Genomic DNA, 15,755 nt, shown 5'->3' with positions numbered 1-15,755 from the left:
TATTTGATTTCTTGATGTCACCATTCTTTCTGGGGTGAGGTGGAATCTCAGTGTTGTTCTAATTTGCATTTCTCCAATGGCCAGCGATGCTGAATGTTTTTCATGTATTTTGAGCTGAATGTATTTCACTAAATGAGAAAACAGTTGCCTTAAAAAGAATGACCTTAGAAAAAGGATGAAAATTTTAAAATATTAATCTGGCTGGACACTATTGCTCTTGCAAGTCTCTGAGCTTGCTTTGTTTTTAAATGAGATTAACAGATCAAGGCATTCTGTGTCACCAGAAGGCATGACACAGAACTGAGATGAAAGTTCCTTCTCACAGTAGCTGCACGCTGTTAGATCTTAGTCCGCAGGCCTCCTAGTCTCCTCCACTGTGAGTGGTCAGGGTTGGAGCAAGAGCTGATGAAGCCGTGGCAAAGGGGATATCAGTGCAGTTTAACATTAAGGGACTCTATTTTTTTTCTTTAAAATATTGATGTGTGTAATGAAAATCAAAAGGTTCATTGGGGAAGAAAAGAGAGGTGGAGTACAATGTGACTGGTGCTAAGGGTCCTGAGGACGTGGTCTTGGACGGGGGCACCAACCCTCAGCCCACTCACGTCCTGCCCTCTCCTGTGACCCCAGTTACTAGACCTGACGCACACCTTGCACACACGGGCAGCCTCTATCTACAGCTCGTGGGCAGCAGAGCAGCGCCACCTGGAGACGGGAGGCCAGCGGATCGAAGCAGACTCCCGCACCCTCTGGGCCCACTGCTGGTGCCCTTTACTGCAAGGTAAACCTGGGGGAGCGGGCAGGGGAGGGCAAGAGGTGCTGCTGAGCCTGGGGAGTCCAGCACCAAACACCTGCTCTTGCCCTCAGGCATTGCCTGCCTGTGCTGTGACGCCCGGCGACAAGTCCGAATGCAGGCACTAACCTATCTGCAGCGAGCACTACTAGTACATGACCTGCAAAAGCTAGATGCACTGGAATGGGAGTCCTGTTTTAACAAGGTAGGACGTCACGCTGGTCTTAAGACAAAGTTCACATCCTAGGAAAAGGCAGCCCGAAGAGCTGCTAATATCCGTACTCAGCATACCTTCCCCACCACCCAGCCCCAGCTTCCTTGGGGCAAAGCTGCCCATCTGACCCTGCTCGGGTGACATTGGATATTTACCTACCAGGTGCTGTTTCCTCTGCTGACCAAGCTGTTAGAGAACATCAGCCCAGCAGATGTAGGTGGGATGGAGGAGACCCGGATGAGGGCTTCCACACTGCTCTCAAAGGTACTGCTCATCGCCTTATCCCCCTCCTGTCCCCATACCTGGCTTTTCCCAAGTTGAGAAGCCAGGGCTTCCAGTAGCATGTAGAGATGCAGTGTATGTGCTCAGGCCACCCAGCTATGGAGACTCAGCAGGACTGGGGCAGTCTCTGATCTAAAGTTCCCATCCACGAGGCCTGCCTCCCAGCCCTGCCAGCCCTGCGGGTGCAGAGGCTTCTCCTACCCTTGCCTGACAGGCTGCTGGGCCCTAGGTCTTTCTACAGCACCTGTCTCCACTGCTGTCACTTTCCACCTTTGCCGCCCTCTGGCTCACCATCCTGGACTTCATGGACAAGTACATGCACGCAGGCTCCAGCGACTTACTGGTGTGTTCTGCCTCCACCCGATGCTCACTGCCCTCTTCCCCTGCCGCCTGCCAGGAGAGTCGCTGTCCCCTTCTCACACCCTGTGTCTCCTGCAGGCAGAGGCCATCCCTGAGTCGCTGAAGAACATGCTCCTAGTGATGGACACGGCAGAGATCTTCCACAGTGCAGATACTCGAGGCGGGGGCCCCTCTGCCCTCTGGGAGATCACGTGGGAGCGCATTGACTGCTTTCTGCCACACCTGCGGGACGAGCTCTTCAAGCAAACTGTCATCCAGGGTAGGGGCTAGCCAACCTTACCAAAGGGCCCCCAAAGCTGAATTCATTCTCTTTGTCCCCATGGGTACAAAGACTGGTAGGCAGCCAGGGCCCTGCTGGGAGGACCACACTGAGAGTCGCCCCTGAATTCTCTGCCCACCCCAGACCCCATACCCACGGAGCTACATGGCCCAAAACCTCTGGCCTCGGCCCACCTGACTCCTGCTGCTGGCGACCCCTGGACACCTGGCCACCCACCTTCCCCAGAGATACCCTCAGAGACAGGGGCCTGTGGTAAGTCCCTCCAGGCTGGCCGGCTGGGGAATGGGCGGGAGCCGGAGGCCATGGGCTGGCAGCCGGGGAGGGCAGGATGAGGGCCCAAGAACAGACGTGCACAGGCTGCCCCTGGGGGCCCCAGGTGAGATTAAACTGGGTTTACCTGGCCAGGGCCACCATGAGGGAGGGAGCTGCAAGGTAGACAGCATTGAGTTTCCAGGGGAGACTCCAACATTCTCGCCTGGGATGGGACGGGGAAGAATGGAGGTTCAGTGCACCAGCTCGGGAGTGTGAGTTGTCCCACGCCAACAAGAGAGCCTGATTGCAGCCACCTTACTCTCCTTGCAGACTTGGAGAAGCCCAAGGGAGCCCGAGCCACCTGCAGCAGCGCCCCCGGATCACCAGTGGCCTCGAGCCCTGCCCCAGAGGGGGCTCCCCCACTGCCTCAGCCCCCACTGATCCTGCAGCCCTTGGCCTCCCCGCTGCAGGTAGGCGTGCCCCCCATGACTCTGCCCATCATCCTCAACCCTGCGCTCATCGAGGCCACCTCTCCTGTGCCCCTCTTAGCCACGCCCCGCCCCGCAGACCCCATACCCACCTCCGAGGTCAACTAAGACAGGTCCCTTAGAGACTGGGACCAGTGCCTCCCCTGGGCCATCCCAGGGCCCAGCTCTTCAGGCCCAGTCCGAGCTGCTGCTGCTGTCACATGGAGGTGGGGAAAGGAGAACTATGGCCCTGCGGGGACCCTCCTCAGACACAGGACCTCCTTCCTCCTCTGCGCTCCACTCCTGAGGGTCCAAGAGTGCACTTAGGTGTCACCTGTAGCCCCTGCCTCCAGCCTGGCAGTGCTGGGGATGCGTCACTGTGCCCCCTGCAGTGCCCAGCTCAGGTGTTGAGAGCCAAACCCAGCCACTCTGCACTTTGCTCCCCGCCAGCCCGGGCCGTCTGCTCCAGTGCTTCCCTTCCGAATCGGTTGTTCAGTCTGGAGAGGTGGCTGGCACAGAGGTGGCAGGGGGCCTGGTGGGGGCTGTCCGTACAGAAAACCATGGCGACAATGGACTTTTATGCTGTAATAAATGTCTTAGCACCAACACCACTGCCTTTCCTCCCTGATTTCCTTCTCGAGCTTGTGGTCAGGCACCACACTGCTGGCATCTTGGGGCCTGGGTTTTAAGTGTGGCCGGGCCTGCCTGGCCCCCAGCCAGCAGTCAGGTGCCAGAACTGAGCCAAGGTTTCCCTCACCAGTCGCTGCCCCTCATCTCCATAGCTCTGTGCCCTCGGCAGACCAGGCCAGGGACCGGGGCCATCCACATGTCAGACCCTGCGAAGCCTCCCTCGGTGTGAGAGAGACACGCTCCCAGGGGAGCGAGACGGGAGCGGCTTTGTGCCCTCAGCTGGGCCCCGTGTTCCAGGCGCCCTTCTCACCCCCTGCAGAGGAGGGGTCTTTTCCTGCCCTCAGGCTGTGTCCACCCAGCCACTGGGCACCAAGCGCCCTCCCCTTGTGGCCTCAGCCTGGGCGAGCCAAGGAGGACCATGCATGGGGCAGGTGGTGCAGTCCTGCAGGGTCAAGGCTGGGCAGAATCCAGTGTCCGTTTTTGTTTTTGTTTTTGTTTTTGCCTGGGACTAGGGATTGAACCCAGGGCCTCACACATGCTGTGCAAGTGCTCTGCCACTGAGCTACGTCCCAGCCCTTTTTATTTTTGAGACAGGGCCTTGAACTTGCAGTCCTGCCTCAGCCTCCTCACTGTCTGGGCTTACAGTCGTGCTGCACCACAGCTGGCCCGCAGAATTCTGTATGTCAAGCTCCCCTGAGGGAAGCAGCTGGCCTTGGCTTCCTGCAGTGCCGCTGCCCCTGCAGAGGACAGAGGAGAGTGGGACTGGATTATGGCCAGCTGGTCTCCCCACGGGGGCCGGGGGGGGCACTCTCCTCAGCGGCCAAGCCAGTGGGAGTTTGGGTCCATAGGTGCTGCTTAGGTGCAGAAGAGCACCTTGGAAATCAGGCCAGGGACATAGCTCAGTGGCGCCACGCCTGCCTGGCAAGCGCAAGGTCCTGCGTTCAGTCCTGACACCAGGGGGAAAAAAGAAATGAGACCTGCCGTAGTTTCTCTCCCTTCCTTCCTGCCTGGGTCAAGACCATGCCTTGTTTCCACACTAAGCAGAAGGAAGCCTTGCCCTGACCCAGCCCTGGGGAAGTTAGGCTGCCAGAGGGCTTTCTGGGTGGGACCTGCAGCCACCTGCCAGCAGGGCCTTGCCCACTGTGCTCTCTGTTCATCCGCCTGAGCCCCACAAGCTGTGCCTTAAGGCTTCTGCTTTCCTCTGGCGGAGAGTGCTGGCTGTAGCGGAGCCAAGGGCCACCCTGTGACAAAATGGTGATGATGCCCTGGCCCGCAGTTCGGCTCACAAGTTAGGAAAGAAGCCAGAGCAACTGGAAACCAATGCCATGCCAGTGGCAGACCCGCACCAGAAGGTTCGCGCCCTCACAGAGACACAGCCATGCACGTGGGCCTGGGCTGCTGACCACGCTGCCACCTCGAAGGCCAAGACAGCTGTGAGAAAAGCCATGCTCAAGGGCCGGGGATTTACCTCAGTGATTTCAATGCCTGCCTCACAAGCCAAGGACCAGAGTTCGATCCCCAGTACCAAAAAAAAAAAAAAAGAAAGAAAAAAGAAAAGCCAACTCGGGCCTCAGTTCTTTTTGTCATGATTTTTTCTTTTTTCTTGCAGTTCTGGGGATCAAACCTAGGGCCTTGGTTGTGATAGGCAAGCGCTCCGCCATGGAGCTATGTCCCCACCCCCCCCAGGCCTTAGTTATGACCCACAAGGAAGAATGGCTTGGTAGTATGGAAGTGACAGAATCTTGGGGGAAATGCTGCTCTGAATGAGGCTCCCACTAGAACTCCAGGACAGCAGATTTCAGGAAGTCCAGAGGAACCTGGCATGGTGGCGCATGCCTGCAATCTGTGAGCAGCATTTTCTCACACTGACAGCTGGGAATCAGGTCTGGCTAACTAGGAGCCGCACATCTGTCCTGTGACCCTTCCTCCATTCAAAACCAGCTGTGACATAAAGCCAGGGTGTGGTGGCGCATGCCTATAGTCCAACACTCAGGAGCCTGAGACAGGAGGATCATCTCAAGTTCAAGGCCACCCTGGGCTACTTAGCAAGACCCTGTCTCAAAAAAAGAAAAACATCAAAACAAAAGTAGCTGTGGGATTGGAGAAACCCTCCAGAACCAAACAGATTTTCTGTAGCTTCTGATAAGAAATGTAAGGCTGGGCCTGGAACATAGCTCAGCAGCACAGTGCCCACCTGGCAAGTGCAAGGCACTGAGTTCAATTCCCAGTACCAAAAACAAAAAAAATGTAAGGCTGAGCAGCTAAGAAATGCTGTCACCCTGCGGGCTCGGTCAGGAGGGACCCCTGCACCCTGGGCTGCCCAGGCCGAGCACAAGATGCTGCGAGGAGGGTGGGTTACAGAATGAGCCCCAGGGGCACACGCCAGCCAACCACCAGCAAGTGCTGGTGAGCGCACCACACAGTGCTCACAGCTTCCCTCGCTCCCAGACTCAGCAAGCCTGTGGTCCCCTGAACTAGTCATTCCTCCTGGAGATCTGCTTCTGAGATCCTAGTGTTTTCTTGGTTCTCCTCCATCGCAGTAACCATGCCTTTTTCTGTTTTCTTTGTTGTTGTTGTTGTTGTTGTTGTTGAGACAGGCTCTCACTATGCAGTTCAAGCTGGGCTTGAACTTATTATGTAGCCCAGGTTGGCCTCAAACTGGAGGTGATCCTCCTGCCTCAGCCTCCCGAAGGCTGAGATTACAGGTGTGTACCACCACACCCAGCTTTTTTTTCTTTTTTTGGTACTGAGGATTGAACCCAGGGCCTTCACACTGAGCTATACCCCGGCCCTTTTTAATTTTTATTTTTATTTAAGTTTCAAACAAGTTCTTGCTAAGTCACTAAGTTGCCCAGGTTGGGCTCAAACCTGTGATCCTTTTACCACAGCCTCCCAGCGTCCTGGGTTCATGGGTGTGCACCGCCATGCCCAGCTGCCTGCCTCAATACCCTCTGTGAAGTCCTCGCCTCCTAGGGTGCTGGGGGCCAGCGCCTCCACCCTCGAGTCGGGTGATGTCGTCCCCTGGCATAGGGCCAAACGCCAGCCAACTTGGTGTGGCCAGCCTGACCTCCCCGTGACGCATGCCTCTCAGGCAACACATTTAAAGCAGAACTGCTGGGCGCCCTCCTGCAAATCGCTCCTCTCCTCTCCTCCTGCCCCGCATTACCATAGCACAGTTCGTTCTTCCAGTCTTTTCTCACGGTCACATCCAGCCTCAGCAGGTCCTGAGGAGCTTCTATCTATACATCCACCCCATAGGACTACTCCTCGCCCTCACCTCCTGCCGTCCAGTCCCAAGCCCCATGCTCTGGATGCCCTCCTGGCTCCTCCCTTCCCTCTGCATGGCACAGCACTTTACTCTGCTGCATGTACCCTCCAGGGCTCCCATCTCGCTCAGGATAAGCCCAGAGTTCCGGCTTCCTTCCACGGGCCTCTTTCCCCTTGCTGTGTGCACAACACCCTCAGAGGGATCTTCGCCTGCAGACTCGTCCTGCTCTGGTAGGACCTGACTCCCCCCCTCCTAGACTTCTCCAGAGTCACCGTGCAGATGCCACCTCTGCACACAGGACCTTCCTGAGCCTACCTCCTATTCTCAGCAGTGCTTGTGACCACTGGGACCCACCTCTTTGACCTGTCAGCAAGCAGGGATGTTCTCTCGTAGAATGGGCAAATAAATGGAGAAATGCTCAGGGCCAGGCAGAGTCAGAGATGATTCCTACGTTCAGAATCAGTGCCACAAAAACAATGAAGTTTCCAAAGCCGAGATAAACGAGGTTAGGGAAACTGACACTCTGCTTTTTAGAATAAGGTGAACTGTCCAGGCTGCCAACTTTGGGAAGTTTTTGTGTTAACAGATAGAGGCATGGGGGCTCATAGTGCTCTTCTCTCCACATCCTATCTAAAATTTCTACAAGAGCTTTTCTCAATCCTCAGATGAATTACACCTCAAACTGGGTGTTAGTATGGGTGTCTTAGTTACTTTCCTTGTTGCTGAGACAAAACATCTGACACCCAAAGTTACAGGAGGAGAGGTTTATTTAACTCAGATTGTGGAGGTTTCAGTTCATTGTCAGCTGGCCCCAAGGCAGGGTGGCATGGCAGGGTGGCATCGCAGAGGAGAAACAGTCCATGGCAGGCAGAGCAGGCACCAGGCAGCAAGTAAGGGAGTGACCTGCAGTGACTACACCAGCCCTCCTTCTGTCTCTTACATTTTATCCACCCTCAGCCTACCCACACTTAACCATAGTACTCACACCCTTAATCCTAGTATCACACTGTGAATTAATCCCAGCATCACATCCTTGATGCCCCTAGATCCAGCCATTTCTGAAAAGCTCCACCTATGACCGCATGAGGCTTTGAGGACATCTAGACTCAAGCCATAACAGTGTGTGTTGCTGGGGATTGTACTCAGGGCCTTGTGCTTGCTAGGCAAGTACTCTACCACTGAGCTACAGCCCAGCCTCAACAGCTCAGATTTTTTTTTTTGAGACAGGGTCCAGCCTGGTCTTGAACTCCTGGCAATCCTCCTGCCTCAGCCTCCTGAGTGCTGGCATTACAGGTGTGTACCACCTCACCCAGCAACAGCTCAGAATCTTATATTTTTTCTTATAATCTTTTTTTTTTTTTTTGGTACTGGGGATTGAACTCGGGTCCTTGTGCTTGTGCAGCAGGTGGTGAAACCACTGAGCTAAATCCCCGGCACTTCTTATAATCTATTTTAATAGCTCAAATCCAGCTAGGCATGGTGGCACATACCCATAGCCCCAGCACAGTAGAAGGCTGAGGCAGGAGTACTGAAAGTTCAACCCTAGCCTGGGTAACTTAGTGAGAGACCCTGTCTCAAAAAAATAAGTAAAACGCCTGGAAATGTAGCTCAGTGCCAAGGCCCTGGGCTCAATCCTCAGTGCCAGGGTGGGTAAAAAATAGCTCACACCCTATGGGTGCTGTTGTGGAGCCTGGAAGAGATCATGCCAACTTCAGCCAGTAATTGTGATTTATGGACAGTAAAAAGGAGTCAGCAGTAACTAACAGAGTGTCACTAGGCTGGAACAAACAAACCTTATTCCACTGAATAAGAGCTAAGAATCTGTTTTTCCAAGGAAATATAGTAGACAAAACACCTGAATTTCACCAAATTGTTTGGCAGCACGTCATGATATTTACTTGAAGGTGCTGGGCATGATGGCACACCCCTGTAATGCCAGCACTCAGGAGGCTGAGGCAGGAGGGTTGCCAGGAGTTCGAGGCCAGCGTGGACTATATAGTGAGTTCAAGGCCAGCCTGAACTACATTAGGGAGACCCTGTCTCAAAAAACAAACAGCCAAAGGCCAGGGATTTAGCTCAGTGGTCCTGGTGCCTGCCTTGCAAGTGCAAGGTCCCGAGTTCGATCCCTGGTACCAAAAAAACAAAAACAGCCAGGGATTTAGCTCGGTGGCACCCTGCCCTGCCTGCCTCGAAAGCGCAAGGTCCTGAGTTCGATCCCCGGTATTGAAAAAACAAAAAAATGATGCAGTTTCAGATTTTGGAGCATTTCAGATTTCCAGACTAGAAACTCAACCTATATAGTCCATGCAAATACTCCAAAATCTGAAGCACTTCTAATTTTTTGCTGTTTGTTCTGCGACAGGGTCTCACTGTGTACTTCAGGCTGGCCTTGAACTCCCCAGGCAGAACTCTCCAACTCAGGTCAACCGAAGACCTGGCCAGTTATAGACCGGCCACTTAATAAGTTTTAGGCCCGGGTGGAGCAGAGGGGCCTGGGGCCCGGGGCCCGTCAGGCCGCCAGGTGGCGCCCGGGACTGACCGCAAAGCTGCTTCCTCTTCCCCAACCCTTCCGAGCAGCGGGCCGGGGCAGGCTGGCTTTCCCCGGGGTTCTCCGGCTTCAGAGGCAGTCAGGCGTTAGGCGCAGCGGAGGGCGAGCAGCTGCAGGGCGCCCCGCCGACCTGCGCCGGCCCGCGCCCGCCGTGCGGCCAGGACGGGTCCCCCGCGTCCGCGCGCGGAGAACTCGACCTGCGGACCTCATGCAGAGCGGTCCGCCCCTCCGAGGGCGCGCCCGGCCGCCGCTGGTTGGCTGCGCGAGTCCGGAATTAGATTTTTCAGCCAATGAGAATGGCACGGGGTGTGACGCGCGGGGACGTCACGGGAATTCCCCCCGCCCGGGGGCGGGAAAGGGGCTTTCCCCGCCAGAGCCCCGGGGCGAGGTATCTCGGCGGGACGGGTGGAGAGCCGCGGAAACCGAGCCGCTGCCACGGCGAGAGGCCGGCTCAGACCCCTGGCTGGCCGCCTCGAGGGTCGGAGCGCACGTCCACACCCCCGTTCAAAACGCGCGAACCGTGAGTACTGGGCACCTGGCCGCAAGCAGCGCCCCGCGCACTCGCGCCCGACACACCTCCCGCACAGCCCGGAGGCGCGCGCCTGGCCCGGCCCGACAGACCTCTCTAGACACGCTCGTTTGCACACGCACACCTGGCATGCGCGCGCGCGGGAGCACTGAGGGCGAAGCATGGGGAGGGAATGCGGCACCCCATGAGACTGGGGGCGAGTGGGTGCGCAAGGCCGGCCCCACGGGGAAGCGCCCCCCGCCCACGGGCCGCAGGAATGTCCCCCAAAAGCCCCGGGGGTGAATCAGCCGCAGGCTTCCTCCGGGCAGAAAATCCCAAGGTTGCTCCAGGCCCGGCCCCTCACTGCGCTGCCCATCCGCCCGCCCGGTCCGCCGAGCCTCCCACCCCTCCCGCCGCGGAGGCGGGGCCAGTGGCGTCACTTCCAGGCCCGCCCTCCGGCCCCGCCTCCCTCTGGTATTTTCGGGACTTTCCTAAACTGCTCTAACTTTCTGCCCCTTCCCGGCCCAGCCCGGCTCCGCCGGATCTCGCCCGCCACACCCCGGACGGGCAGCTGGAGGAGACCGGGGACCCCTCCTGCCCACCCTGTCCTGATCTGTCCCCCGTCCCCTGCCGCTCTTCCCCACCGTAGGCCGGTGCCTCAAACTCTAGGAAGCACAAGCAGGGCCGAAGCCGCCAGGCCGGACCCAGCCCAGAGGCATGGACAGTTGCTACGACCCAGTGAGTCCCGCTGCCGGCCCCGAAGGTGGCCAGTGCCCTGTGTCTGTCTGCCAGCGCCCCCTGGCTCCCTTGCGCCTGTGTCTCCAGATGGTCTCACCCTGCCTTTGTCCACCTGTCTGCAAACTCCTCCCCGGAGGGGCTTTCTCGGGGGGCTCGGGGAGGAGGGCAGCGGCCCCGGAGGCTCGGAGCTGGGAGGCAGAGGGCCCTGGGTGGCTCGGGATCCACCACCACCTCCACCTCCACCCTGCCTCCAAACCAGGGCCTGGATGGCCTCGATGAATATGATGATTTCAAATTCAGCCCCTCCTTTGTGGAACCCAAGGAGCCAGCCCCAGAGACGGGTCAGTAAGTCCTGCGACCTCCCGTGTCCTGAGGGAGGAGGGAGAGCTTGTGCCCTCTGCTGGGGAGGGTGGGCTCTGGGCACGTGCTCAGCAAGGCCCCTCTGTCCCCAGCTGATGGCCCCTACCTGGTGATTGTGGAACAACCTAAGCAGGTGAGTGAGCCAAAGGCGTGTGTGGCCCGGCTTCAGCTTTGGGGGCGAGTGGCAGCTTAGGTGGCCATGGTTCGGGGAAGATGCTTGGGGCCGCTGTGGTCCCCGCCGGCCGGGAGCATGGCTGCCTTGGGTGGTCTTCTTGACGGCAATGTCACTCTGCCTGGACCTTCAGCGTGGCTTTCGATTTCGGTATGGCTGTGAAGGTCCCTCCCATGGAGGCCTGCCGGGTGCCTCCAGCGAGAAGGGCCGGAAGACCTACCCCACTGTCAAGGTGAGCCAGCCGGGGCTGGAGGGAGGACAGCAAGGCTGGGGCATCAGCTGACAGCCCTGCCCCCTCAGATCTGTAACTACGAGGGACTGGCCAAGATTGAGGTGGACCTGGTGACACACAGTGACCCGCCTCGTGCTCACGCCCACAGCCTGGTGGGCAAGCAGTGCTCGGAGCTGGGGGTCTGCGCCGTGTCTGTGGGACCCAAAGACATGACTGCCCAGTAGGTGGCCTCAAGCCCTGACCCCCGTTGCGTGCTAGTTCTAGGCCCCAGCCCACCTCTGCTTAGGGCCAAGTACTATAAACTGGAACAGCTTCCCGGAGGAAGCAGGGCTGGGCTGGGGTGGGCTGGCTCGGGAGGCGACCTCAGGAGGAAAGGACTGCTTGGGGCTCCTCTGACTCCTCCCGGCCCAGGTTTAACAACCTGGGCGTCCTGCATGTAACCAAGAAGAACATGATGGAGATTATGATTCAGAAACTTCAGAGACAGCGGCTCCGCTCCAGGCCCCAGGGCCTCACAGGTGCACAATGGAGTCAAGCGAGGTGCTGGGAAGGAGCATGGTGGGAGGAGCCCGGGGCCACTGTCTCCTCCGTACCCAGAAGCTGAGCGGCGGGAGCTGGAGCAGGAGGCCAAGGAGCTCAAGAAGGTGATGGATCTGAGCATCGTGCGCCTGCGCTTCTCCGCTTTCCTCCGGGCCAGCGACGGCTCCTTCTCCCTGCCCCTGAAGCCGGTCATCTCCCAGCCCATCCACGACAGCAGTGAGTGTTCAGGCCAACAGGGCCAGGCCTGGGGGCCAGAGGCAGCGCGGGGCCCTCCAGGTGCAGGGTCCATGGCCCTGGGCTCGGACTTGGCCCTGCCCTGTGACACTGTGGCCCCCAGCGAGTCAATTCTCCCCGCCGAGGGTCGCTTCTGTCGGGGGCAAAGGCGGGTGCTCAAGTCCGGAGCTTCTGGGTGGCGGAGGTAAGGGCAGGGAAGCCCCTGGCTCTCCATGCGAGCAGCAGGGCAGAGTATCACCTCAGCTGGCCCTCTCCCACCCCAGAGTCTCCGGGGGCCTCCAACCTGAAGATTTCTCGAATGGACAAGACAGCAGGCTCTGTGCGGGGCGGAGATGAAGTTTATCTGCTTTGTGACAAGGTGCAGAAAGGTGAGCCTGGCACCCAGCCTGGGAGCTCGGTCACTGGCGTGAGATGGGGGCCGGGGTTCAGCTCTGCTCCTGCCTGCAGATGACATTGAGGTTCGGTTCTACGAGGATGACGAGAACGGATGGCAAGCCTTCGGGGACTTCTCTCCCACAGATGTTCACAAGCAGGTGCCCAGGGGCCGTGCGGGGCTGGGGACTGCACTGGCGAGGCCTCCCTGACACCCTGTTTCCCCCCAGTATGCCATCGTGTTCCGGACGCCCCCATACCACAAGATGAAGATTGAGCGGCCCGTAACCGTGTTCCTGCAACTGAAGCGCAAGCGCGGGGGAGACGTCTCCGACTCCAAGCAGTTCACCTATTACCCTCTGGTGGAAGGTAGGCTGGCCTGCGGAAGGGCGGGCGGAGGGCGCCGCACGCGGGTCCAGAACTGAGGTTCTAACCTCGCGTTTCCCTCTGCCCCAGACAAGGAGGAGGTGCAGCGGAAGCGGAGAAAGGCCTTGCCCACCTTCTCCCAGCCCTTCGGGGGTGGCTCCCACCTGGGCGGAGGCTCTGGGGGCTCGGCCGGGGGCTATGGAGGAGCCGGCGGAGGAGGTGAGGGGCGCGGGCCGGGGCCATACAGGAGCCCGGACAGGGGCGCGGGCCGGGGCTTGGGCGCGGACTGAGCGCCTTGCACCCACAGGTGGCAGCCTCGGCTTCTTCCCCTCGTCCTTGGCCTACAGCCCCTACGCGTCGGGCGCGGCGCCCGCGGGCTGCTACCCCGGCGGCGGGGGCGGTGCGCAGATGGCGGAGGCCGCGGCGGGGACGAGCGCGGCCCCCGGGGCCCCGCAGCGCGAGCCGGAGGCGCCGTCGCCCGCCGAGCGGGAATATAGCGCGCGCCTACTGGGCCTGGCGCGGCGCGAGGCCCGCGCGCTGCTGGACTACGGCGTCACGGCGGACCCGCGCGCGCTGCTCGCCGGACAGCGCCACCTGCTGACGGCGCGGGACGAGAACGGGGACACGTAGGCTGCCGGCGGGGCGGGGCGGGGCGGGGCGGGGCGGGGCGGAAGTTCCTACCCAAGGTCTCCACCCTCCGCCCCGCGGCTCTGCCAGGCCGGAGAGGGCCACAGAACTGGCCGCCGTCTGCCTGCCAAGGGCCGGGGACGGCGCCGCTGTGGTCCGGCCTTGCCCTGGAAACACCGGCTGAGGCCAGCTGCGGGCTCACCAGCCTCACCTCCTCCCCACCCCAGGCCCCTGCACCTGGCCATCATCCACGGGCAGGCCGCAGTCACTGAGCAGATAGCCCACATCATCTACCACGCGCCGCACCTCGGCGTCGCCAACCTCACCAACCACCTGCACCAGGTGCGGGGCGCTCACGCGAGTAGGGGCTGGAAGGCAGGTGAAGCTGAGCCAGGGTGTGGCGAGCTCACCTTGCCTTTCTTCCCAGACGCCCCTGCACCTGGCGGTGATCACGGGACAGACTCGGGTGGTGAGCTTCCTGCTGCAGGTGGGGGCGGACCCAGCTCTCCTGGACCGGCACGGAGACTCGGCCATGCACCTGGCGCTGCGGGCAGGTGTGGGGGCCCCAGGTCTCCTGCGCGCACTGCTGCAGAGTGGGGCTCCAGCTTTGCCCCAGCTGCTGCACATGCCCGACTTTGAGGGTGAGTGCCTGCCTCGGAGGACCCCGGGCGCACCTGAGGTGCAGGGGCGGACAGGTCAGGGCTGTGGGTCACAGTTCCAGGCTGTCCTGCTCCCCTAGGACTGTACCCAGTGCACCTGGCAGTGCGCGCACGCAGCCCGGAGTGCCTGGACCTGCTGGTGGACAGCGGGGCCGAAGTGGAGGCTGCGGAGAGGCAGGGTGGCCGGACTGCCCTGCACTTAGCCACGGAGATGGAGGAGCTGGGGCTGGTCACCCATCTGGTCACCAAGGTGGGAAAGGACGGGGGGAGGGGTGGGGCCAGAGGCTGTGGAGAACCAGGCCGAGATCACCCTCTCCCTTGCACCCCACAGCTCCACGCCAACGTGAACGCCCGAACCTTTGCTGGAAACACACCCCTACACCTGGCAGCTGGCCTGGGGTCCCCAACCCTCACCCGCCTCCTGCTAAAGGCTGGTCAGTCTCATCCACACAGGCATTTGGACAGGGCAAGGGGGAAGGGGTGCCGGCCAGACCCCCCCCTTTCAGGCCTTAACGTGGGCCCCACTGTCCTTCCCCCAGGTGCTGACATCCATGCAGAGAACGAGGAGCCCCTGTGTCCGTTGCCCTCCCCACCCACCTCTGGGAGCGACTCGGATTCTGAGGGTCCCGAGAGGGAAACCAGAGGCAGCTTCCGGGGCCACACACCACTTGACCTCACTCGCAGCACCAAGGTGAGGCCAGCCTGGCACTGGAAGCCCCAGGGCACCTCCTGGATTTGGGGATGGCAGCCAGTGTGTGGGTTTAAGGGTAGGCGGGCTTAAGGACTGGGATGGGAGATCCTCAAAGCTGCCTCTCCAGGTGAAGACCTTGCTGCTCAATGCTGCTCAGAATCCCACAGAGCCCCCGCTCACCCCTCCCAGCCCTGCAGGTGAGGCCTCAGCAGAATCCCTCAACCCTCCTCAGAGGTCTCTGTCCTCCGTCCACTGCCCCAGCAGCCCCATCTGTCAGGTCCCCAGGAAGAAAGCCAGTAAGCAGTTGTTTGGTCTCTGTCCTACCTAGAGGCAACTCACATCTGTGTACCCTCAGGGCCAGGGCTCTCCCTGGGCGAGACCACCCTGCAAAACCTGCAGCAGCTGCTAGATGGGCCAGAAGCCCAGGGCAGCTGGGCAGAGCTGGCCGAGCGGCTGGGGCTGCGAAGTCTGGTGGACACATACCGGAAGACCCCCTCACCCAGCAGCAGCCTCCTGCGCAGCTACAAGGTGGGGCACACGGCCCATGTCCCCTGGCCCAGCCGCATGTCACACCTCCACGCCTGATGCTTCCTGGCCCCTGGGCTCCCAGCCCCTCACCCTAACCACCACTCAGACCTCTGCGCCCTCCTCCTCCTCAGCTGGCTGGCGGGGACCTGGCGGGGCTGCTGGACGCCCTGTCTGACATGGGTCTGGACGAGGGGGTGAGGCTGCTGAGAGGGCCCGAGACCCGAGAGAAACTGTCCGGCACAGGTAGGCGGGCCTCCCTGGAAGGGGCATTTGGGCCCGGGATGGGAGGCCTGGGGGCCTGACTGTGCCCTTCTTCACCCTTCCCGTGTCCCGCCAGCCGAAGTGAAGGAAGATAGCGCCTACGGGAGCCAGTCCATGGAGCAGGAAGCGGAGACACGGGGCCCGCTCCCCGAGCCTCCTGGAGGCCTCTGCCATGGGCACCCCCAGCCTCAGGTGCACTGAGCGGGGACCCCCACAGCCCGCCTGGACCCCTGTACAGCATTCCTACCTGCTCCAAATCTTATTTAACACCCACTGCCCACACCTCAGCTGGGGCAAATAAAGGATTCTCAGAAAGGGGAGGACCCTCTCCAGTGTGGCTCTGGTCCCTGTCCTGGCCCCAAGCCAGTGAGAGAGG

General features: G+C 60.1%; 2 protein-coding genes across 25 annotated transcripts in view; both read left to right on the top strand.

Annotated features, from left to right (window-relative positions):
- Gbf1 (golgi brefeldin A resistant guanine nucleotide exchange factor 1) overlaps positions 1-8,951 on the top strand; it is a 130,204-nt gene extending 121,253 nt beyond the window's left edge. For 10 of the 21 annotated variants that reach the window (XM_087185745.1, XM_087185746.1, XM_087185744.1 and 7 more), the window contains 9 exons: positions 628-778; positions 865-995; positions 1,167-1,268; positions 1,516-1,629; positions 1,725-1,905; positions 2,050-2,178; positions 2,509-2,648; positions 6,655-6,773; positions 8,906-8,951. In XM_087185745.1, coding sequence (XP_087041871.1) covers positions 628-778; positions 865-995; positions 1,167-1,268; positions 1,516-1,629; positions 1,725-1,905; positions 2,050-2,178; positions 2,509-2,648; positions 6,655-6,773; positions 8,906-8,936 — 1,098 coding nt within the window. In that variant the 3' untranslated portion in view covers positions 8,937-8,951. Of the gene's footprint in view, positions 1-627; positions 779-864; positions 996-1,166; positions 1,273-1,515; positions 1,630-1,724; positions 1,906-2,049; positions 2,179-2,508; positions 3,254-6,654; positions 6,774-8,905 lie in introns of those variants that run through there. The other 11 variants (XM_087185749.1, XM_004866404.4, XM_004866401.4 and 8 more) reach the window with 3 other exon arrangements.
- Positions 8,952-10,079: 1,128 nt separating this feature from the next.
- Positions 10,080-15,699, top strand: Nfkb2 (nuclear factor kappa B subunit 2). Of its 4 annotated transcripts, none has more exons than XM_021245673.2 (21): positions 10,080-10,337; positions 10,597-10,678; positions 10,790-10,830; positions 11,003-11,101; positions 11,170-11,321; positions 11,513-11,619; positions 11,702-11,857; positions 12,139-12,243; positions 12,323-12,408; positions 12,478-12,616; positions 12,704-12,832; positions 12,921-13,239; positions 13,468-13,582; positions 13,668-13,881; positions 13,980-14,149; positions 14,231-14,333; positions 14,439-14,590; positions 14,718-14,787; positions 14,919-15,118; positions 15,250-15,361; positions 15,456-15,699. In XM_021245673.2, exons 1-21 carry the CDS (start codon positions 10,317-10,319, stop codon positions 15,578-15,580), a joined length of 2,697 nt encoding a protein of 898 aa, XP_021101332.1. In that variant the 5' UTR covers positions 10,080-10,316; the 3' UTR covers positions 15,581-15,699. The 4 variants fall into 4 exon arrangements, with proteins under 4 accessions (XP_021101332.1, XP_021101333.1, XP_021101330.1 ...); XM_021245674.2 differs by having other exon boundaries at positions 11,699-11,857; positions 14,946-15,118; XM_021245671.2 differs by having other exon boundaries at positions 11,699-11,857.
- The last annotated feature ends 56 nt before the right edge of the window (positions 15,700-15,755 follow it).

This window comes from Heterocephalus glaber, unplaced genomic scaffold (genome assembly GCF_053883595.1).
Source record: "Heterocephalus glaber isolate CG9 unplaced genomic scaffold, H.glaber_assembly_v1.0 deba00001498, whole genome shotgun sequence".
In the NCBI taxonomy this organism is placed as follows: Eukaryota; Metazoa; Chordata; class Mammalia; order Rodentia; family Bathyergidae; genus Heterocephalus; species Heterocephalus glaber.
This window is presented reverse-complemented; position numbering and strand designations above follow the sequence as displayed.